Source organism: Nomascus leucogenys, chromosome 12, assembly GCF_006542625.1.
Source record: "Nomascus leucogenys isolate Asia chromosome 12, Asia_NLE_v1, whole genome shotgun sequence".
NCBI classification, from domain to species: Eukaryota; Metazoa; Chordata; class Mammalia; order Primates; family Hylobatidae; genus Nomascus; species Nomascus leucogenys.
In genome coordinates, this window is record NC_044392.1 from 58080650 (window position 1) to 58104868 (window position 24219).

Genomic DNA, 24219 nt, shown 5'->3' on the forward strand with positions numbered 1-24219 from the left:
AGCAGAATGTTAAATCTGTTAGAATATATATAACCAAGCTTTACTTGAGGGGTGTTTTTAATGAAAGCAGGCCCTTCCAATCTATTGGCCTGTCAGTTTGAGGAGCAGTGAAGTGGACGTGGGGAAACTCCAGCTGATTGTCCACCAGGTTGGAATTCAAGTGCTGGCGTTGCCTTGGGAATTTCCCCATGGTACAAGGTTTGTTTTGTTTTGTTTTGTTTTTGCTTAACAGATCTACCAAGACAGTGAATACCACACTAAGAGATAATCTGTTCCCAAGAGACTGATTTCTACTAATCCAACTCACAGTGGTTGTATGGACAGATTAGAAAATTAATTTATTAATTTGTAGTGAAAACTATAACTCTTATGGACCGAAATAGCTAGGTTGGTATGACAGTGTAGAAAACCAGGATGCTAAGTTATAACTGAAATATTTCTTAAGGAATGCGGATCATACTCTGTGATTCTGGTGCATCCATGTTGGGATGTTACCTGATAGAAGAGCTGAGGTTTATGCAATCAAATGCTTCCTCCTTCAACAGTGCTATATAAACCTTCCCAAATGCTTGTTTTTTATACTTCTTTTTTGTCAGATGCTGTGCAATGAGCCATCTTTAAACCTAGATACAATCTAATTACTTCTGTCTTTTTGTGTGTGACCGCATTCTACTCTTTTCTTCCTAGGGTTACACCCAGGTCACCCTGATTGGATTTCACATATTGCTAAAACCTTTGTCACACATGGACAGGCAGTTTCTTTCATTATTTCAGCTTTACAAATGCCTAAATCTGATTACAGTTTCATTCTCAAAAATAACCTTGACCCCAGTTTTTTGAGTTACCTCACTGTCGTCCTTACTGCAGCATTCACAATCTGTTTCATTTACTGTCTAGTTTGAGCATAAGCTCTCTATTGATAGTAGCATTTTTATTACAGATAACCAAGAAGAGGAGGATGAAGGCTTGGGAGTTGATCTTTCTTTCATTGGCTCTCATGCTTTTGCTCGAATGGAAGGAGATATCGACAAGCAAAGAAAACTGATCCTTCAGGGACAATTATCAGAGGCAGCTCTGCAGAAGCAGCATCAAAGAAAGTAAGACAACCCTTCAGGACTGTTAGATACATAAGGACATCAGAAGCAAGAAAGGGACCTTGCATCTGATGCATGAACTACGTGTATACATAATGCATTCCAACTTATTTTTCATGACAATCAGTGAGGAAGATATCATCCTCATTTTGGAGGTGCAAAAACTCAAAGTTAAGAAAGTTATCAGTGGCCACAGTTAATATGTGGTGAAACCAGTGTTCAGATACATGTCTGATTTCAGAGCTCCTACCCTGTCTACTACAATAGTAATGCCTCCATGCGAGGTTTATATTCTAAAAGGAGAAATTAGGAAAAGGGAAAGGCAGTTATAAAGCTTTTACTTAGCTCTACTATGTTTATAATTAAAGCATAATCCACAGTTGAATTAAATTTAAAAGAGCTTTATTTCTCCCTGACTTATTCCAAGGACCTTACAAGACATCCAAACCACTCCATTTCTTCCATATGTCTTCTAAAGCAATTTTGAAGAAATCCTTTTAAAAGCATAGAAGCAGCTTTGTACTTTTGGGTAAGCTTTCCCAAAGATCAAGTCTTTGTAAAGCTAGCTGCTTTTCAAAAAAGTCTAAAGAAAATTAAAATAAACAAACTATAAATGTCTACTATCCATTACCTTATAGGGTTGATTGAGGGTTAGCACCTCATAGGGTTTTTGTGAGCATTAAATGGGGTAATGTAATGAGCTTTAGCACAGAACCTGGTACTTGTCAAGCTCTTAAAATTGTTCACTGCTGTACTGAGCAAATCATGGCTTGTTTTATCTTTGAGCTTTGGTACTTGCCATTCCTTTTGAATGGGCTACTTTCATCCTTAAATTTCTATCCAGATTTCAAAAGCAATTGCCTCTGGAGACCTACCTCCCAAGTCTGGAACAGATGCCACCTCCTGTATGCTTTTTTCATACCCTGTACTCACCCAAAGCATAGCATAGCATTTTTCACGCTGTATTGTAATGATGTCTGCATGCTATCTGTCTCCACTGTTAAAGTGGGAGTTGGACTACATGATCTCTGTAGTCCCTTACAGAACTAGTATTTTGTGTCTCCTCAATCCCAGGTCTTCCTTTATTCTGATTTTAATTTAAAAAACAAAAGCATATGAGCCACTAGGGGGCACCAAGGAACAGCTTTTCCAAGTGTGGCAGTCACAGTCGGATGATACTTTCAGTGGTTTCTAAACTTGTCCATATGTGTAAGACTCATCTAATGGACATTTTTCATTATATACGGTGCCTGGGCTCCTCACATTACTGGGATCTGGGACTTCTTTAGTATTGAGTCTCCTTTGCACTCTTTAAAAATTGTTGAGGACCCCAGAGAGCTTTTGTTTTTATGGGTTATATCTATCAATATTTATCACATGAGAAATTATTTATTTTAAAATAACTTTTTTAATTTAATGAGAAAGATAGCAGTGTTTTTTTTTTAGTCTTGCAAATTGTTTAGTGTTTGACTTAATGGAAGACAGCCAGATTGTCCTATCAGCATTCAAACTGCTGCAATAAGTTGTTTTGACTAATGTATATGAAGAAAACCTGACCTCACTGAGGTTTTAATTGGAAAATGGAGGAGTATTTTAACAGCGTTTTAAAATAATTGGGATATTCTTCTTTGATACTATACCAGAATTTGATAAATAGTAGTGTTCTAAAATATAGTTGTAATGCAGAATCTCAAACTGTATCCATTAATTTTTTGAATTCTATTATATTAAAATGTGTTGTTCTGTACTTTGGACAGATTTTATAATAGGAATGTATAGCAGGACTTTATAACACGATACGTTAGCTTTTTGGAAAGTATTGATTCATTGAATTATTCAGAGCTCCAAATATTGACACATTTCATTACACACTATCAAAAAATTATATTTGTTAGTATCGATTGTATAGTATCACCAATCTCATCAGAAAAGTATTTAATATTAGGAACTGTCAAGCTTCTGATGACAATAAAAATGTTTCAAATATATATATATATTTAAAGCTCAAGTTTTATCATTGGCAACAAATACTGTTGATTATTTTTCTTGAAATGTCAGGGTCACTTTATTCATTTTTGGGAAAACACCTGCCACATATTCATGTTGAATAACTATAGTTTGCCAGTCATTCTTTGAAGTAAAAATGGTGTCGCATGAAAAAAAGCAACTAGTCCAGCTCACAACTCAATCACATAGTGCTTTTCTTCAAGGCAACCTCACACTTCAATATGCAGAAGTACTTTATGTGTTCTTCCCATTTTGTCTTCCATTAATTTAAAAAGATGGGTTCTCAAGGACTGATTTAATAAAATTAATAATCTTTACTTCTCCATCGAAGACATTCTTAAATGCAGCTGGCCTTTTTTGTTTATTGGTGCAACTGCCTTGATTTGTGGTAAGGCTATTACCAGCTGTTTTTACCCATCAGTTGCTTTTGTACTATCAGTGTAAATGTCTATGCAGTGAAAAATGCAAATAATGTTATTACAAAAATAGTTTTAAACTTACAGCCTCCTAAAGGCATGTCAGGATCTCTTTAAGAGTCTACAGACTCCACTTTGTGAATCACTGGTCTGTGGTCTCTCACCAGTACTTTATAGTTAGAAGGAATTTTGGTGATCATTTGTTAATAGTTTTCCAAAGTAGGGTCCACAGTCTATCAGCATTAGAATCACTAAGAGTGCTTGTTAAAAATCTGTGCCCCACACCAAACTTCCTGTATCAAACTTCCTGTCCTCCATGGAAAGGACTCAGAAATCTTCTTTCTAAAGTTTCTTAGATGATTCTTTTGTGCCCTAAATCACTGACCTAGTGTTACTCCATTACGTTACATGAAGGAAATTGATCCCACAGAGTGGCTTGCCCACAGTTACGGCTACTTAAGGAAGACCCTTCAATGTAGCCTCTGTAGCATATCTCCCTTCTCTACTCACCTTCAACCCACTTACACAAGCCAACTTCGGAGCAGTTGGAAAAGGACTGGAGACTTTTTATGTTCACATACAAAGAACTACATGATTATCACCTTTCTCAAATCAGTCAACCTGTTCTTTTCTGTCCATTTTCTCTTTCTCTCCCTCTCTCTCTCGCTCACACACACACACACAAATACACACAAACGTACACACTACATACGTAACTCATTTCTCCATGAAATGGTACAGATATCTGGAAGTTTTAAGTTTGTCTTTGGGCTGGTTGCTGGTTTGCTGTTGTTGTTGTTGCTGTTATTTTTCTAAGTGAGTTGATTAGTTTTACTTAGTAACTTAGTTTAAGCCAGTATTAGAATAAATTTATATTCACTGATCCCACACTTTCTGGAAAGGAGTCCTATAGCATGTAAAGCATTATCCTTTGTATTGGTAGAGGGCCTTGATCTTGAGAGTCATACGTGTAACATAGTTGACTTTTTCCATTTTGTTTAGGAAACAATGAACACTTATTCTACAAGATAATATTCTAGTTGCAAGTACACAGAGATAAAGTACTCCTCATCTTCTGGAAATCCATGAATGAGCCACACTACCTTGAGATCTCAGAAGTATTGAGGCAAAAGTTCAGAACTGCAGTCAGGTTGTGTGCACATACAGTCAACACACAGTTGCAGGCTTGGAGAAGAGCATAGCCTGTGGCTCCCAAAGCTGTTTGCTTAAGTAAGGAGCTATGTCTGACCAAAAGATTTTTCTGATTTCCCATTTATGTGCCCAGTGCCTGTGATGATTGAAGATGAGGTCTTCTCTTATATCTGTAAAGCAGACTACTTCAGAGTGATGTTAAAAACTTTAGACAAAATAAACTTAATGGAGTTTATTTGAGCAAAGAAGTATTCATGAATCAGATAGCACTCAAAACCAGAAGCAGTTCAGAGAACTTCACTATAGCAGAATGAGCAGCAGACTTTTATAGGCTGATTGCAGAAGCAAAGTAGAGAAATTACTTGATTGGCTACAGCTAGGCATTTGCCTTATTTGGGTATGATCCAGCTAGTTTGCCATTTGTGATTGGCTGAAACTCAGTTTAGTTGCTTTTTGTTTGTTTCTAAAATTAATCAGTTACAAGGGATTCCTCTAAGTTAAGTGTTGATGTGGTTGTATAAGGGTTCCTGGTACAGAAACAACCCTAAGCTAATTGGCCTCCTGCTATTTTGTTTTAACAGTGATAACCAATTCTCAAAAGTATGGTCCAGGGAGGAACCTAATACTCTATTTTCTTCTGAAAAGTATGATCCAGGGAACCTGATAAACTATTTTTATAATGTGGCCAGGCATGGTGGCTCATGCCTGTAATTCCAGCACATTGGGAGGCCAAGGGGGGTAGATTGCTTGAGTCCAGGAGTTCATGAAACCCTGTCTCTTAAAAAAAAAAAAAAGAAAGAAAAGAAAAAAATTGGCCAGACATGGTGGCGCATGCCTCTGTTCCCAACTACACAGGAGGCTGAGGAGCCCAGGAGGTGGTGGAGGTTGCAGTGAGCTGTGATCACACCACTGCACTCCTGCCTGGGTGAAAGAGAGAGACCCTGTCTCAAAAAAGAAAAAAAAAAAAAAAAGTTATTGAGACTTATTTTTCTTTTTCATTCACATTCTCTCTCAGTGTTCAGTGGAGTTTTCTGGAGGCCACTCACTATGTGATATTACAGTAATTTAAATGCAGACGCACATATGAGAATCTAGCAGAAATTAAAGAGATTTGCAAGTTAAAAAATACAACTCTTTTCTCTAAATGCAGCTTTTTAAAAAAAGTTATGTTCACAAAATAGGTTTTTCATCGTTTTTAAATTAATGAATATTTTTTTAATTTCTCTGTTTTTATTTCTAATGAGAACTGGTAAATATAAATGACACAAACAAAAGATGTTTAAAGTCCTCAATAATTTATAAAAACATAAAAATGTCTATGTTTTATATAGATATATTTTGGTCCTGAGACCAAAAAGTTTTAGAATTGATGGCTGTTTGTTGAGGAGTTTATGATATAACTAAGCTATGTCATCTGTTTGCATGCTCAGCCGTATTTGAGATTGTAGGTTGTAGTTTTTAAAATTTCTTTCTCTTGATATTTCTAAATCGGGCTTTTATTTTCACATATTGAGTCTGGCTTCTGTTGATTATGTTAATTAGGTTGGACAAATGTAAAAGTAAGTAGGTTTTTAGTTAGTAAATATCTTTTCAAAAGCCTTCAGTTCTTCCATCAGTAATGAAACTAAAGGTCACATGGATTGGCAAGAGTTTTATGTCACTTCTTTCGTAGCACTGCCTTGCCACCTCGGTATCTCTTCAAAATAATTGTTTTTAACATGAAAAATTAGACGTGCTTTCTAATCCAGGTCTGTCATCCAGTTGTGATTCTGATTTGGGTGTATCATAAGGTAGACACTGGTTTACTTACCCAAATTAGGAAGCAACCTAGATACACTTTTTCAAAAATACTGCTTTTGAAACTCTTCAAGTTATTTTACAGGAAGATTTCCTTTCCTTTTTTATTAGTATTACTTGACTGGCTTAAGATTCAATTGCCTGTGACTCTTATGTCATTTTTCTCAACAAAATCATTATCTTTTTCATTATTAAATACTTATTAGGCTTTTACTAATGTGCCAAATATTGTGCTGGATACTACTGGTAATAAAGTGACAAGCAAGACAGATACAGCACCTGCCTGCATGGAGCTTAGGGTCTTGCAGAGGAGAAAAATGTTAAACTAATTAATATATGAATAATTGTTTAAATTACTGTACAGGGTCAATAAGAGGATACAACAAAGATCTTAACTAAATCTAGGATGGGTCAATTGTATAAGGTCTGGGAAAGCATCTGTTAATTCCAAAGACAGAATTTTCCCTGGGCTATGATTATACACAGATGGGTTAGTTATTAGTCTTTTAAGAGTGATATAGTTTAAATTGTTTTTGTCATTCAGCTGCTGGCTGTACAGGTGGATGGTAATTTATTAACTGGAAGAAACTGGTTTATATTAGCTTTGTGAGAACAGTGTCCAACCTCAGTTGGTTGCAACCCATTGAGAAACTAATTAGTATTTCTGCCTTTAGAGTACTCTAGTGGCTATTTTTTTCTGCCATTTTGACATATTTTATACGATTATTCATGATTATTATATTTACCCATAAAATAATAGAAGTTTGTTTATTTGGAATAAGAAAATACTCTATATAGGATGTTTAGGAAATATCCTGTAGGAAACCCAGAAACTATTTTGAGTTCATATTTTCCTTTTAGCTTTGTTCTGATTTTTGGATTGGAACAAAAGATTGCATGTCTTCATTTAAACAAAACAAAACTCTATAGCAAAAAGTGAGGTGCTGTTTATAAGAAATGTAATAGAAAACATGAAATATTCTTTGAATAATGAAGTTTAGAAAAAAGGAGGGTACTGTCTATTGAGTGAGAAGAGTAACAATCTTTTGCTTTTACTCTTTCTTCCCAACTGGTGATTTTTTTAAAATTATGACTAAATAATCAGGCTTACACAATCTATAGTGGTAATGACAGAGACTTAATTAGAGCAAAGAAGAAACCTGATGAAGATTGCAATCATGAGTTGTTGCATGGTCCTTAGAAACCAGAACAGGACCAGTGTCTCCGCAGTGATTCTAACCTTTTAAAAATCACAAACCCTTTAAGAATCTGATGTAAACTATAAACTTTTCCCCACAAATATGTTCATAGAGATTTTGTCAACCAAAATCTATCTTTAGATCTCAAGTTGTTAATCACCAATCAAGGTTTAAAACATTTTAGAGTTTATACTAATTCTGTGTTCACACTATGGACAAATCAACTTTAGATAGATTAAGGACTTCAATTTTTAAAAATTTTGAAACCTGTGGAAGAAGTTAAGCTAGTATCCTTCAAACCTTAGAGAAAGGGAAGATTTTTTTAAAGACATGAAAAGCATTGACCACCAAAGAAAAAATAGTTTTGACTATATTAAAATAAAGAACTTTAGAAAGGAGAGCCAAGCTTAAACAAAGTGAAAAGCAAGTTATGGAATGGGGGCAGATATTCACAAAACACACAACAAATGATCAGCATCAAGAATGTGTAAAGAACTACAACTTGGTGAGAAGCAATCAAATAACCCAATAAAAAATGGAAAAATGATAGGAACAGGCATCTCATAGAAAGAATCAAGTCAACATGAGCAGAATCTCAACCTCATTACTGACTAGAGAAATGCTTTACCATTTCTAACCTATCCAACTGGCAAACACTAAAACATCTAATAGTAGCAAGTGTTGACGAGGACAGGGATTCACAGAATCTCATATGCTTCTAATAGAAGTATAATTTGGTGCAATGCTTTGGAAAAGAGGTTTGTCCTTATCTCCTAAAATTAAACATTCCCTGTAACCTAGCACTTTCACTCATTGGTACCTACTCAAGAGAAATCATGCACATGTATACCAGGAGACATGCAAAACAAGTTGATTGTAGCCCTCTTCACGATAGCAAAACCCTGGAAACAGCTCAAGTGCCCATCAGTGAGAGAGTGAATGAAAAAAATCTATAGTTTTTATCTAGTATGAATACATGATATATACAAATTAAGTATGTCATATCCAAAATTCTTGGGACCAGAAGTGTTTCAGATTTCTGGTTTGTTTGGATTTTGAAATATGTGTATTGTACTTACCAGTTGAACATCCCAAATCCCAAAAATCCAAAATGTTCCAGTGAGCATTTTTGTTTTAATTGTTATGTTGGCACTCAGAAAGTTTTGGATTTTGGAGCATTTCAGATTTTGTATTTTTGGATTTGGGATGCTCAACCTGTGATTGTCCAAATCAATCAACAACATTGAAATTCAGTGATATGGATGAATGTTAGCAATATGATAAGTCAAAAATGTAAGACCCAAGAGATTACATACAGCATGATAAGCTTTTTTAAATAGTTACAAACAAAAAACAATGTCTTACATTGACTACATGTAGATGAATTTAAAACAATATAAAAAGGAAAGCAATAAATGATTAACCTGGAATTTCAGATAACGGTGGGAAGTAGCACATGGTTAGATGAAGGTTATTGCGTAAGTGCTAATTTTTGTTGTAGTGGTAGATTTTAGGGTACTTATTACTTCATTAAAGATAAATAATTATATAACTAGTCTTCTAAGTGGACCATGCATGTACCAGTTATGTGAGTGTTTTCAATTAAAGATGATGTATTCCATTTTGTACACCTGAGTTCCAGTTAAAAAAATTTTTTTCAGAATTCGTTGAATATAGATATAGATATAGAGATTGAGTGTCAGGAACTACCCTAGGCATTGGCTAGAAATACAGAGACAAATATGACATATTCTCTATCTGGTGGTCTAATGTGATAGAAATAGCCATTTCAATAAGTGTGTAAAGTCTTGCACTGAACATGGTAGAAGTCTTCTGAGATACAAAGAAGGGAGCATTTGTTTCTATGACATATCTAGAATTTGCCTCCACTCTACTTCTCACCCCACCTCCTTCCCCACTACCAGTCCTCTTCTCAGCATACATATTTGATTGATAGAGTATTTAGACTTCTGGTTACCTGTCTTGTTCTTATTACAAAGTTAATTTTCTTCGTACTGTAATATGTTTGCCTCACATATGCAACTTTAAACTCAAGAGCCTTTTTTAACTCATCTCAGGCCCCAAAATACCTTACATAATACTCATGTTTACTACTTCATTTAGCGAAGAATTTAGTACCTACTATGATGCAAACACTGCATTTATTCAATAAATCTTTGAAAAATGGGCCAATGGATACATGAACAGAGTATAGAAGTTAATAGGTATTAATTGAATTCCTGTTATATGCTTTGTGCTAGGACCTGTGGTGCCCATATGATGTAATATATATTTTGCTGTTTAGTCTCATTATAAACAGTTAGAAAGGATATAATAGAATGATTTAAAAAACATGATAAACTCTATACTTTTATTCTTCACTGCCACATTTTTGATGTCATAATTTACATTTTTATATTATTTTTGTTTCTTAACAAATTATTGTTGCTATTATTTTTAATAGTTTTGTCTTTTAACCTTCATACTAAAGATATAAGATAGTATGTTAAGTGAAATAAGCACAGAAAAACAAATACAGCATGATCTCACTTATATGTGGAACCTAAAAATCTGAACTCAGAAAAACAGAGAATAAAGTGGTTATCAGGTGCTGGTGGTATTGGGGTGGGATTTGGGGAGATGTTGGTCAAAGAATACAAAATTTCAGTTAGATGAGAGGAATAAGAGATTTATTATACAATATGGTGACTGTAGTTAATAAGAATGTGTTGTATACCCAAAAATTGATAAAAGAATACATTTTAACTGTTCTTACCAAAAAAAAATGATAAATATGTGAGGTAATGGATATGTTAATTAGCTTGATTCAGCCATTTTACAATGTATCCGTATATCAAAACATTACATACATTATTTGTCAAAGAAAATAATTTTTTAAGTAAAGAAATAGAACTTTGATTTAATGTAAATAGGAAATGACTATGAAAATATGAAATAGTGCATATGATTTAGGGAGAACTACAATAAACATAGGCATTTTCTTGACTTTGAAATTATATTTTGAAACAAAATTAAAAGCTACTGTCTTTGACTTTTCAATTTGCATATATTGGTAAATCACAAATTTGAGACGGCAGTCTATAGAACTAATGCAGTACCACTATGTTTTTCACAACCAGTAACAATATCTGTGAAACTAACAGGCATGTCACTTGTTGATTTCAGTCTGTATGTGATAGACTTCCCATTAAATATTTTTAGTTGTGCAGTTGTACTTTAGAGCTGAAAGATGTCCCTCCCATATGAACACCATTTTGCAGGTGAGGAAACTGAATTCCATAAAGGTAAATGACTTTAGTAAGTTTGCACCGAAAGCCGTAGGATTAGAAGCCAAATCTCCCCTCTCCTAGTTAAGCTTTTTGTTGTTGTTGTTGTTACTGGATATTGCCATATGTGATCTAGACACTTCAGAGTTGCTTTTCATACATTTAGGTGTCTTGAAAGCGTTTTCACAATCAAGTAAGTGGCACTTTTAATTTCAAGAAATTAGTATGATATAGTAGAAAAAGCATCAACTTTCCGGAAATCTAGAGACCTGAGTGCAACTTCAAATTCAACTCTACTATTTAATAGGCTGGGAAGTCTGAGATGAACTTGACCATTAATCTTTTGTATGTCATTTCCATCTGCAAGATCTTTAATGTCTCTTCCAGCTTTAACATCCTCTTAGCCAAAGCCAAACTGCAGTCCATATGATCTGGTCTGTGGGATATCACTACAACTAGTTTGATTAACTGATGATTAAATATTCCAGGACTTCCCAGATAAATTTACCCAACTCCTTTGTGATCCCACATAACATGTACAGCACTTGCCTGTTTTTCACCTGAAAAGTGAACTTCTTGAGGGAGGCAACCATGTCCTTTCATGGGAGTATTCTCAGTAACTACCGTAGAGTAAGCACTCAAATCCTTGTTGAGTGAGTGAGCATCTGTTTTAGAACTCTGCCATTGCTTTAGACTTTCTCTACGCATGTTTTTAGTAAAGGAAAACAATAGTATTTTAAAACAAGGTTAGTTTGAATACTTGGTATCTTAGCCATTTACCTGTACAATCTTCATTTGATTGTAAGGATTTTTAAAATAATGAACACCTTCCTTTCTCAATAATTCATTTGTGTTTATTTTATCAATAACATGTAGTAGAGATTCTACATGGCTTAATGCTTCTTTAACTCCTTCCCTATTATAATGAAATATATACTTGAAAATTTTTAGGGTCAGGGAAAGGTATTAAAAATTGGTCCCATTTGTAAATTTAATTTCCAAAGGTTTATTATAATGATTATATCATTTATTTCCCTAGTTATAATCGCTGGTTATGTCAAGCAAGATCTGAGGATCTGTCTGATATTGCTTCTCTAAAAGCCTTATACCAAACAGGTGAGCTTAAATATATGGTAACTTACTCTTTCACTAATTAAGAGCCCTACCAAGCATGCTATTTGAGAATTCATTTTTCTCTGATTTCATTTATTGTATCTATGAACAAAATGGTTTTGTACTAATGAAGATAGTTTTGCCTGTCATCAAGATCTTAAAAATAACATCCCAATCTATAAAATTTTCAACTTATAGTTCTGCATTGGCCAACTTTATTTCATGCTAGTGTCCCTTTTCTTTGAAAAAACGTTTCTGCTTTTAAAAGTACCATATACTTGCTACTACAAAATTCAAACCTTACATAAATATGTGATGGAGAGAGTGAAAGTTCCCAGATTCCCACTGTTTCTGCATTGTATTTCTTTTACAGACAGTACTTTTTAGTAATTTTCAGATTTGAGTGCTATTTAGTTTTTCCTGGATCAAAGTTGTAGTGAGCGTAAGCAAAAAGCTGTTTATAAAAGTTTTTGGGGGCTGGGCATGGTGGCTCATATCTGTAATCACAGCACTTTAGGAGGTGGAGACAGGAGGATCATTTGAGACTAGGAGTTCAATACCAGACTGGGCAACATGGTGAGACCCCATCTCTACAAAATAATGAAACAATTAGCCAGGTGTGGTGGTGCATGCCTGTAGTCCCAGCTGCTTTGGAGGCTGAGATGGGAGGATTGCTTGAGCCCAGGAGTTGGAGACGGAGGCTGCAGTAAGCTATGATCACACCACTGTACTCCAGCCTGGGAAAAAAGCAAGATCCTGTCTCTAGAAAATAATAAAATATTTTAAAAGATCTTTGGCTGTTCTTGATTTAAACTCTTTAGGAGATCTTCTCTTAAAAAGGCAGTGATTAAAACCCTCATGAAGCTTTAAAAACAAGATGTTGTTATCTGCAGAGTAGAAAAAAAATTGGAAGATGAAATTCGAGCAATTTATACTTCCTTGTTTTCAATCTTTTAAATGCACGTAGAATATTTTATAAAGTCAGAGCCCAAGACAAGTAATATTCTTGGAATGAAGTTTCTGGGTGCTGATGACATTTCCTGTTTATAGGTGTTGATAACTGTGGTCGAACAGTGATGGTGGTAGTTGGAAGAAACATTCCCGTAACATTAATAGATATGGACAAGGTAAGCCATAAAAAGGCTCTGTTTTACAAATAATGTTGATTGAAAAAATAAGTAGTATATGAATTTGGAATCAAGGCCTACAATATGAATCAAGGCTGAATTGTGTATTACTGACAGAGGAGCAGACCTGGTTTATGAATGGACAGGTATCATTTCAGTTCGATATAGGGGTTTGATTTTTCTCTGTCCAAGAAATAAAAAATACTGGAATACAGTAATATGATCTCCAAAACCACAGCTGCTTTGTTTTGGATATGATGTAACTAGTAAGTGGTTGGAATCATGCTGTATTATAATTGTGTAATCAGATTCTTTTTTGAAAAAAGAAAAATTAATATTTGAGTATCTATTAGAAGAGAAAAAAAACAGAAATGTAGTTTACCCAAGATAGCATAATTCTATAATCCCTTCATTTGGAGGCAAAGAACAGAAATAGATGATTCATAAAACAAAAATGATTATAACTGGTAGATAAAAATAAGAAAATATTCAATGTGATTAGTAGTCCAAAAAAGGTGAATTAAAATGAGATGCCTTGACTCTTAAATAATTATTGTCATCAAAGATGAAACTATAAAAGTGATCACATCCATTGATCCATTAATTCCATTTCTGAAAACTTATACTAACGAAATAACCCAAAGTGTGGAAGTAGCTATAGGCCCTGACACTATTCAAATCAAAATACTCATAGAAGGGACAATTGAACCCACAAGGTAAATATGTAGAGAATCCTAGAACATCGGTTTTGTTAGGAACTGACGTCAAAGGATGATAACTTTAACTGATCAGTAATTATCAACCATAGTAGAAAAACCGTATACTTAAAAATGCAAAATTACACAGAATTTAAGATAAACCAGTTGGACAAAAGCTGATAATTACTTCTGGCTAAGTCCTCAGACTCTTAGTCACTGTTGTTTGGGTAAAAAAAACTGTGAAAGCACTGAACCTGGCATATTATTCACAGGGTCATTTGTAGCAAAAATTTAAAACTTAAATCCCTCACAGATAATTGTGGTACATTCAAATAGGATATTCTGTGACCCTTATAAATTATGGTTGTAGAGGCAAGTACTGTAGAGAAATGTTTAGAATATAATTTAATAGGAGAAACAGTGATACATTAATTTGTATCTGCATTGACCTTCATTGGGTTTTTTGTTTGCTTGTTTTTCAGCACAAAAACAAGGAAAATATCTCAAGGAAAGGGATTTCATGGTTTGGGGGAGAATTTGTCTTTCACATTTTTTTGTCATACATAGTGATATATAGTTATATAGTGAAAGAAATTTAAGAAGTTGAATTTGAAGCCAAAAAGGAGTATCCTAATTGCCCTGGGGTGGGGGGTGGAGAATGGACAGAAAGAGGATGAAGCAGCAATCTGGTAAGAGGATAAAAAAGAATAATAAAGAATAATAAAAATATGCACACAGCCAGGTTTGGTAGCTCATGCCTATAATCCCAGCACTTTGGGAGGCTGAGGCAGGCAGATCGCTTGAGTCCATGAGTTCAAGACCAGCCTGGGCAACATAGCGAAATCCTATCTCCTATCTATTTTGTACGAAAAATACAAAAATTAGCCAGGCATGGTGGCACATGCCTGTAGTCCCAGCTACTTGGGAGGCTGAGGCAGGAGGATCATTTGAGCCCGGGATGCAGAGGTTATAAGATCTCCGAAACCAAGATCATGCCATTGCACTCCAGCCTGGGTGACAGAGAGCGACCCTGTCTCGAACAAACAAAACACACACACACACAGACACACACACAGACACAGACACACACACATACACACACAAAGGGAATAAACTGATGAAAATTATACCATTAGTAAGTTTCTGTTTGTAATCATTTATGTTCTTAATAATCAGTGTGACATTCATTTTCATAATCAATAATGTGATTAATACCAATAAAACCATAAATCCTTGCATTTGATTTTGGTGTGTGCTTGCGTGGGGTTCTGGATATTCATGATGTATCATTTCCTGTAAAATATTGAGATAGATGATGGTAATAATAATTTTTACCAAAGCAGGTAATGAATGGAAAGATACTGTGTTTTCTTAATGCCCTTCTCTGTCTGCTCTGGTAGCAGTTGGATCCTAGTCCATGTTAATCCAACCATGTTAATGTCAAGGACTCACCTGAAGAGGAATTGGAAAACAGTTTGTTTTATAGTAATCCTTCAGTTGTTACCTCTTAAGCTTTTTCTATGTGATTGTTTACAGCTAAACCACTGGGTCATACTGGCCCTGCCTATATTGTATCTCTGTTTTGTTTTTAGTGTTTCTCTTAAATTCATCATTTTTGTAATGGAATATTTCTGCAACCGATCTGGGTCACATTAAATTTGAATCTTTCAGAGCTCTAGAAATGCTTCCCAATCTATTGCCATCTACTGATTAAACCTGCTGTCAATGTCCTCCTTCAGATCAGCACTAAAGATCTAAAAAAATTAGCTCTCAACGTGAATCATGTGAGGCACTACTCTTTTTATAGTAATTCTTGGTTATGTGCAGGCCATGAGTCTATTTCTGAGTAGAGACTGCAAAGACTTAGATTGAATTCAAGTGGAAACTTCAAAAATGATTAAAAGTATAGAAATTCTACTTCTAATGATTTTGATATCATTATCCTAGAGAGAGAAAACCTGATAGTTGATCCAAGAACTTTTTCCAGTATATGAAGAATTCTTTTAGAAGATAGAGACTGATTGTTCTCCTCTGTCGCTTAGAATAAGACAGAAAGGAATTGTACTGTAGCACTTATGAGAATTATTAAACACTGGGATGATTCACTTTCCTGGAGCTCTTTTTAAAGAGAATGGATATTCATCACTCTGAGTTATCCATTTATGATGACTAGGGCATAGAGTAGGTTAATTTTCTGTTTTGTTTTGTTTTTTTCTTGGTCTCTGTGAAGTAGACTACTGTTCAAAATGATCTTCACCTTTATTCCCCTTTTTTCTTTTAGGCTCTCTTATATTTCATTCATGTAATGGATCACATTGCTGTGAAGGAGTATGTATTAGTGTATTTTCACACTCTGACCAGCGAATACAATCACCTGGACTCTGACTTCCTGAAGAAACTCTACGATGTTGTTGATGTCAAGTTAGTTATTTTTGCAAATTATGAAGGGGAAATAGTTTCTTTCTTTTCTAATATTAAGCAGTGGCAAACATTGCTTTATATTCTGTGAAAGGATATTTCATGTAACAAAGACTTTTATCATACCTAGATTAGATATTTCAATATAGGAGACCCTCCCTAACTGAAACTTATTTTGCATTAAATTCATATGTAAACTTTTTACATTACCAATCTTTATGTATAAAATAACAAAAATACTACCTTCTATTTATATGATGTATTATACTTATCAAAATACATTTATAAACATTATTTACTTTGATCCTTTAACCCAGGAGTTGGTTAGGAGAGATATTATCTGTGTTTGAAAGATGGAAGATACTGACATTCTGCAAGGTGAAGTATGTGCCCAAAGTCTCACAACAGTAAATGCAGAATTTGGACTTGAACCCAGGTTACTGACTTGGAGCTAGAAAATTATTTTCATTAAAGCATATTTCCCTTGAAATGATAATGGAAATTTTAACCAGAAAATATATGATACCCCACTATAGCAAAGATGAAATATAGTGTTTTACATTTTTTCTTTTTAATATTTTTTTCTGAATAAAAAGTGGCACTCAACCTGCCTGTTAGCTGTTTTGTTATTTGTAGCATCACAATGTCTGTGTGGATTGCATTGAAAAGCTCATTTTACAGTTAGGGTACAAAGAAGGCAAGTTACCATAAATTTCCAGCTATCCTACTCCTCCCATCTTATTTAGGAATATTAAAGCTTTCATTACCCAATAGACACCTTTTTAGCTTACTCTGAATGTGGGTTGTATATATGTAGTTCTGCTTCTACCACTAACCAGTTCTTTAACGTGGAACAGGCCTCAACTGTGAAATAGTTTGTACTATTTCTCTGAAGTCCTTTCCAATTAACCTCACATGACCCAATGTTGATTATTGAACTGTTGAAAAAATCTCAGGCACACGTAGAGAGGCCAGATGGAATAGTGGATAGGAGAACAAATCTGGAGCGGTATTGCCTGGGTTCAGTTCCTGGCTCTGCCACTTGATGGCTGGGTGACTTTGAGAGGGCAAAAATAGCTGCAGTAATAGTACTGAGCTCATAGAATTGTTTTGAGAATTTAAGTAGAAGGCCTCTACAATTTCCGGGACACAGCAAATTCTGTTAGTTGTAGTATGACCATTGAAACTTTTAGTTTAAAATTTTCCTATAATTTGAAGTGGTTTAGCTGCTGTTTAACTCTGATCCCAGAGATTCTAGCATCATATTAAAAAATGACATACAATAAATTTGTTTGTTAAATACAAATTTACTTAACTTTATCCTACCCATAGCAGCTGACAGAAGCACTTAATATCTCCTATAAAACAGATACTTTAAAAAATGAAATGTTTTCTGAATTGTTTTTGACATTCACCTAAAATTCGATCTGTAAATTATAGCTACCTTTATTTTTCTCTGAATATATTTATATACTCAGGCAAATAGTTAATAGTCTATAATAGTAATTGGTTTTAGGCATGAACTTATACTGATTTTTTTTTTCAATTTTTTTTAATTTTATTATACTTTAAGTTTTAGGGTACATGTGCACAACGTGCAGGTTTGTTACATATGTATCCATGTGCCATGTTGGTGTGCTGCACCCATTAACTCGTCATTTAGCATTAGGTATGTCTCCTAATGCTTTTTGTCATTTTATTTTTGGATCAGGTACAAGAGGAATTTGAAGGCTGTTTATTTTGTTCACCCCACATTTCGTTCAAAGGTACAGTATTTTTCTCTTTAGCTAAATGTAGAGTTTATGTGTACTACATGCCCAGAGTATTAAGACAATAGCTCAGCAACTTAATTGTTGCTGTCACCATTGTGACTGCTAATTTCCTTGTTTCTAAGTGATCTTGAGTTGTGGTTATGATGTTTTGGTTGTATGTGACTCCAGCGCCTTTGTGGGCAACCCTTATAAGCCGTTAGCCCATCAGTCTCTGCCTATTTTCGTGCCCTTTGTTCATCTGGGCCTTGTTTATGCTGTTGTTACAGAATACACTTCCCTCCTCTGCCCATGGCTACCTCCTGCTTGACCTTCAAGTCTCAGCTGTAGTTTCTATAGAAATCCTTCCCTGACCAATCCTGCAGCTAGTAGCTGTTCTTGCATTCTAACCCCTTAAGATTCTGTAGTCTTATATCATTGTTATGTTTTTATTTTAATTGCATGTTTTATTTTCTTCCTTATACATGAGCCAGCAAGATCCATGAGGGCTAGAATATAACAGTCTTGCTCACAATTATATTCCCACTACCTAAGCCTACATCTTGACTTCATCAAGACATCTAGTCTCTTGGTCTCTTTACTCTTTCTGAAAATATCATCTTGCCTTTATTTTCTTCTCTATCAAGCTAAAAACTGACATTTTATCACTTCATCCACTCTTGTCAATGGCTAAATTAACCTATGACCTGTTACCCTTTCATCACACCTGCCCATCAAAACCTAAACTTGAAATAATTCATTGTCCTGCTTTCTTCACTCAAAGAAACCATCAGTAAGGAGCTCTTTATCTTTACCTTCCCACTCCAAACCTACTTGCTAACTGTTCTTATCATTGACTCCTTTTTCTCTGTCACAAAAATGTATTCCATCTTAATGAACACATTTCATTAATGTCCTTCTTAGTGAAGGACAGTCCCTCTCCCTGTGCTGTGAATCCCATAGTAATGACATTAGCTTAAGTTTTCTGAGCACTTGCTATCTGCCAGTTCCTCCCGTGAATTATCTTGCTTAAGCTTTGCAGTATACCTGTGAAATAGGTGGCTGTAGTTGTCCCACTATACAGGTAAGGGAATTGATGCTTAGAGAGATTAAGGAACCAAGATAACCAACAGTTAGTATCAAAGGCTGGATTTGAATCTAGGCATTTTAATCCCAGACTGTAAACGACAGAGTGTATTTCCATTTCCTTAAGAAGCTCTCTTCAACAGTTAGCGTCTTTCTCCTCTCCTGCTTTGCTGGATCCAAATTATCTATCAACTTTTAAAAATGCTGAGATCTGTTTTTCTCTCCTCCACTTTACAACCAAAATTGTTTAGTATAATCTTTGTTCTATGCTCACCATCTCCATTTCTCATGTACCTTTCAAATTACTCCAGTGTAGTTATCCTGCTGTGCCAGCTGAAGCTTTTCACACCAAAATCATCCGTAATTTCTGGGTCACTAAATCTAATAGACACTTTTCTCTCTCTCTGTTACCTGCATTCCCTACAGCCTTAAACACAGTTGATCACTTCTCCTTGACACACTTTGTCTTGGCTTCTTTGAAACTTACCTTGCCTGGTTTCTCTCCTACTTCTAGCTGCTGCTTCTGAGTCTCATTTGTCAGCCTCTCTCTCTCTTCTCAACTCTTTTTAAAGACAGGGTCTCAGTCTCTCACCCACCTGGAGTGCAGTGGTGTGATTATAGGTCTCTGTAACCTGGAACACCTGGCCTCCAGGAGTCCTCCCACCTTAGCCTCTAGAGTAGCTAGGACTGCAGACGTGCACCATCATGTCTGGCTAAATTTTTTTATTTTGTATTTTTATAGAGATGGGGTCTTGCTCTGTTGCCAAAGCTGGTCTCAAACTTTTGGCCTCAAGTAATCCTCCCATTTTGGCCTCCCAAAGTGCTGAGATTACTGGCATGAGCCACTGCACCTGGCTTCCTGCGTGCATTCTTTGAGTGTTAGTGTTCCCGTGTTTCTCCACCCTCATCTTTAATTCTATACCTTTTTTATTCCCATTTCTTCAGTGACCCTCCAAAATATGTGCAATCTTCAAACATATATCTGGGGAGGCAATAAAGCCTAATGTTTAGAACCATGGTTTCAAGATTCAGATTACCTGGGTTCTAATCCCAGCTCTACCAGTTACCAATTTATCATCTCAGGCAAGTAGTATAACTTCTGTATGCTTTAATTTTATCCCCTATAAAATGGGAATAATAATAGTACCTATCTTTTAGCGTTATTGAAAGATGAAATGAGTTAATACATGTAAAATACTGAAAACATTACCTGACATATAATAAGTGCTCAGTAAATGTAAGCTATCATCATCATTGTCATTATCATCATCATGATCATCATCATTATCATTCTTAGGCTTTAGACCTTGGTATTGAACTACTGGTTAGATATCTCTACTTAGGTGTCTTATAGGACCCTGAAGTTCAGCATTTTTAAACAGAACTCCTCATGTACTCCTGTTTCACCTATTCCCGAACTGCTGTTTGTGTTCTTTGTGTTAGCAAATGGGACTACTGCCTACCCAAGTGCCTAAGCCAGAAACCAGAGAGGCATTCTGGAGCACTTTCTCTACCTCATCTCCTAGCACATTGCATCAGTTCTGTGTGTTTACGATTGCTCAAATTTATGTCTGTGTCTTTATTCCCACTGCCTCTACATTAGTTCATCCCACTATCAGCTTTTACTTGAAATGACACAGCAGCCTCCTAATTAATTTTCATGTTGTCCTGCCTCCAATATTGCACTGCTCCAAGAACCTTCAGGCATGCCTTGTGAACAATTTTCTGATAATGTAATTATAAGAAGCCTGCAATATTTACTATAATGGTCCTTTTCAAAAAAGTTTGCTATTTCCTGCATACGTTACCTTCTTCTGTAAGTAAAATGGGGATAGCAACAATATCATACCTGCCTCATAGGACTATTGTATAGTATGTTGATAAACATGGACTAATTTGTGATTGCCAATTTAGATAGATAAACAGTAATTTTTAAATTCAAGCCGTTACCTAGTTTATGTCGGTATTGTTTGGTATCAAGAATTTTTTATCCTTTTTTTGGGAACCAACAAATTTTGCAGACTAGCTTTTAGAGAGGGATTGCATGTTGACAAGTGAAATGAGCAAAGATGGCACCACATCTACAAGTGATTCACTTCGATGGACTTCGAGAAAGAAACCATGCCAAGCGTCAACTAAAAATATATAAACCCCAAATATTGGCACAAATTTTCTTTTCAGTCTCATTTGAAAAATTCACAGTGTGAGATTTGGAGATATTAACCATTTTCAGAAGACTGGAACACCAATTATTCTACCAAATAATGCAACGGTTTTGACTACAACCCACAGTAAGAAGCATGTAGTACAGCACTAACACACTACACACATGGGAACTTACATACATGTAATGGAAACAAAAGCTTCATGAAACAAAACTCATTCTTATAGTCTCTAGTCAGTGTTATCCTCGTTTCTTCTTTTTAATGTTATTAATAATCAACTAAACTGATGATTGCATAACTCAGATTGCACTTTGAAAAGCACTAGTTATTTTAAGACTTTGAAATACAGTTTTTATCTACTATAAATTTTCCAAATTGTGTTTATGTTTCTAACTATGGTAACTAGCTTAAAATTATTTTTTCTCTTCTATTAATCAGGTGTCAACATGGTTTTTTACCACCTTTTCTGTCTCAGGACTGAAGGACAAAATCCACCATGTGGACAGCCTCCACCAGCTGTTTTCTGCCATATCACCAGAACAGATCGACTTTCCTCCTTTTGTCCTTGAATATGATGCCAGGGTAAGAAGTACCAGAAGTTCTCCCTCACCTGGTATGGTATATTAACCGTTCTATAGAGCAGCACTTATGAGCACAACATCCTGTCATTACCGGATATTAATGTAAATTAGTGAGTCTTAATAAACTTGGTAATATCATTTAACATACTTTCCCTATGATAACTTTAGGAAAAAGATCTGTCCCAAGAGAGGCATTTTCCCCAGATAAACGTTTCAGTGGGAGATCTCTCTGCTGTGAGTTCAGAACCAATTTTCGTTTGTATTGTAAGTTTTCGACCATATTTAAAACAGATACCTCTGCCTAATTTTCTTAAGATTGAATGGCTTTCCATCTACACAGAGCTAGAAGAATTTATTGGTGATCACTTTTAGAATTAATTGCAAATCATATGGCCTATCTCAGTAGTCTTTACCCTGCTAAAAATTTCATTTTCTAAAAGTTTGTATAATATTTTTAAGAGCATCATCTGATAATATTATTGTTATTATTTATAGATGCGCTTATGGATCTGTTACATAAGCACTAGTCAAAGGACTACTCGTGAATTTCATCAATTTATTCTGTTGTGTTTATTCATGATATCACCTTAGTAATTTTTGGAAAAAAAAAAAAGTAACACACTTGGCCAAAAGCTCATCAAGCTCATTGTTTAACTGTTGCTGATTGCACATCTTTATATCGTATGAACCAGGGGATATATTTGCAAGTTATATTAAGTTTGAAATGAATTATTCTTCCCTAATTATTGTGCAGTGTTTATACAGCAAAGTAAAAATTCTCCAACACAATTGCTCTCTAACATTTCTCTAACTTTAGCTATAATTTGTTTTCCCTTATGTGCAAAGTGTATAATGTGATCTAATGGCTAATAAAATTTCATATTTGGCTGTTATACAGAGAGGATTTATAATTGGAGCAGCTGGATCATAGATACAAAAATTGTTGAATATAGGAAAGAGAAAAGAGTACATTAGTTTGTATTTACTGCAGATTGCTGGAGTAGAAAATGATCTTAGTGTTTTTCCTTTGAAGTCTACATCACTCATCTTAATGCTTAAAAAAATGGATAGCAGAAAATGTGAAAGGCACTAAGAAACATTTTTATACTCAAAATTTTGAATGACAATTCATAGCTAGTATCTGGATTTATCATTTATTTTCTGGGATACAAATATGTAAGTTGGGTGTTTGATTAGGAAACCTAAAGGACTGTATTTTAAGCCAAAGCATTTTCTATATACTTAAGGGCCTATAAAACAGGCTTTCATTAAATATTAAGTATAGCTCCACCACACTCAAGCTTGGTTTTGTTTTTTGTTTTGTTTGGTTGTATATTTTAGCTGTTTTATTTTTGTATAAATACAAGCATAATGTAATTAATCAAAATTAAGTAGACTAACTTATAATCTAACACTTGGCTTATTGGATCATCTCTTTGTACCTATGCTAGAGCTTTCTAAAATTGAGATGTTAGATCAAAGAGAGGCATAAAAATGGGGAAGAAACAAAAGAGGGTTTCTTAGTCCATTTCTTTGTTGCTATAAGGGAATACCTGAGGCTAAGTATAAAGAACAGATTTATTTGGTTCATGGTTCTGCAGGCTGTATGAGAAGCAGGGCACCAGCATCTGCTTCTGGTGAGGGACTCAGGCTGCTTCCACTCACGGCAGAAGGGGAAGGGAAACCAGTGTGTGCAGGGATCTCATGGTGGGAAGGGAAGTAAGAGAGAGGGAAGGGAGGTGCCAGGCTCTTTTTAACAACCAGCTTTCACAGGAACTAATAGAACAAGGACTTACTTATTACCACAAGGACAGCACCAAGCCATTTATGAGAGATCCGCCCCACCCCATGACTCAAACACCTCGCATTACACCCCACCTCCAACACTGGGGCTCAGGTTTTAACATGAGGTTTAGAGGGTCAAATATCCAAAATGTAGCATTTTGCCCCTAGCTACCCAAACCTCATGTTCTTCCCACATGCAAAATATAATCATTCCATCCCAGCAGTCCCCAAAAGTCTTACCTTGTTCCAGCACCAACTCAGAAATCCAAAGTCTCATCTGGAGACTCAAGGCAAGTTCCTCAGAGCTGTAAATCTGTAAAATCAAAATCAAATTATGGCCAGGCACGGTGGCTCAAGCCTGTAATCCTAGCACTTTGGGAGGCCGAGGTGGGCGGATCACGACGTCAGGAGTTTGAGACCATCCTGGCCAACATAGTGAAACCCTGTCTCTACTAAAAATACAAAAAAATTAGCAGGGCGTGGTGGCGGGCGCCTGTAGTCCCAGCTACTCGGGAGGCTGAGGCAGGAGAATGGCGTGAACCTGGG

At 35.3% G+C, this 24219-nt stretch overlaps 1 protein-coding gene across 1 annotated transcript in view; it reads left to right on the forward strand.

Moving 5' to 3' along the window:
- The window catches only part of GDAP2 (ganglioside induced differentiation associated protein 2), a 63264-nt gene that overhangs the window by 31983 nt on the left and 7062 nt on the right, over positions 1-24219 (forward strand). Inside the window, exons 8-13 of the mRNA XM_003268052.3 lie at positions 941-1097; positions 11992-12068; positions 13116-13192; positions 16172-16311; positions 18020-18074; positions 21746-21889. Coding sequence (XP_003268100.1) covers positions 941-1097; positions 11992-12068; positions 13116-13192; positions 16172-16311; positions 18020-18074; positions 21746-21889 — 650 coding nt within the window. The remainder of the gene's footprint in view (positions 1-940; positions 1098-11991; positions 12069-13115; positions 13193-16171; positions 16312-18019; positions 18075-21745; positions 21890-24219) is intronic.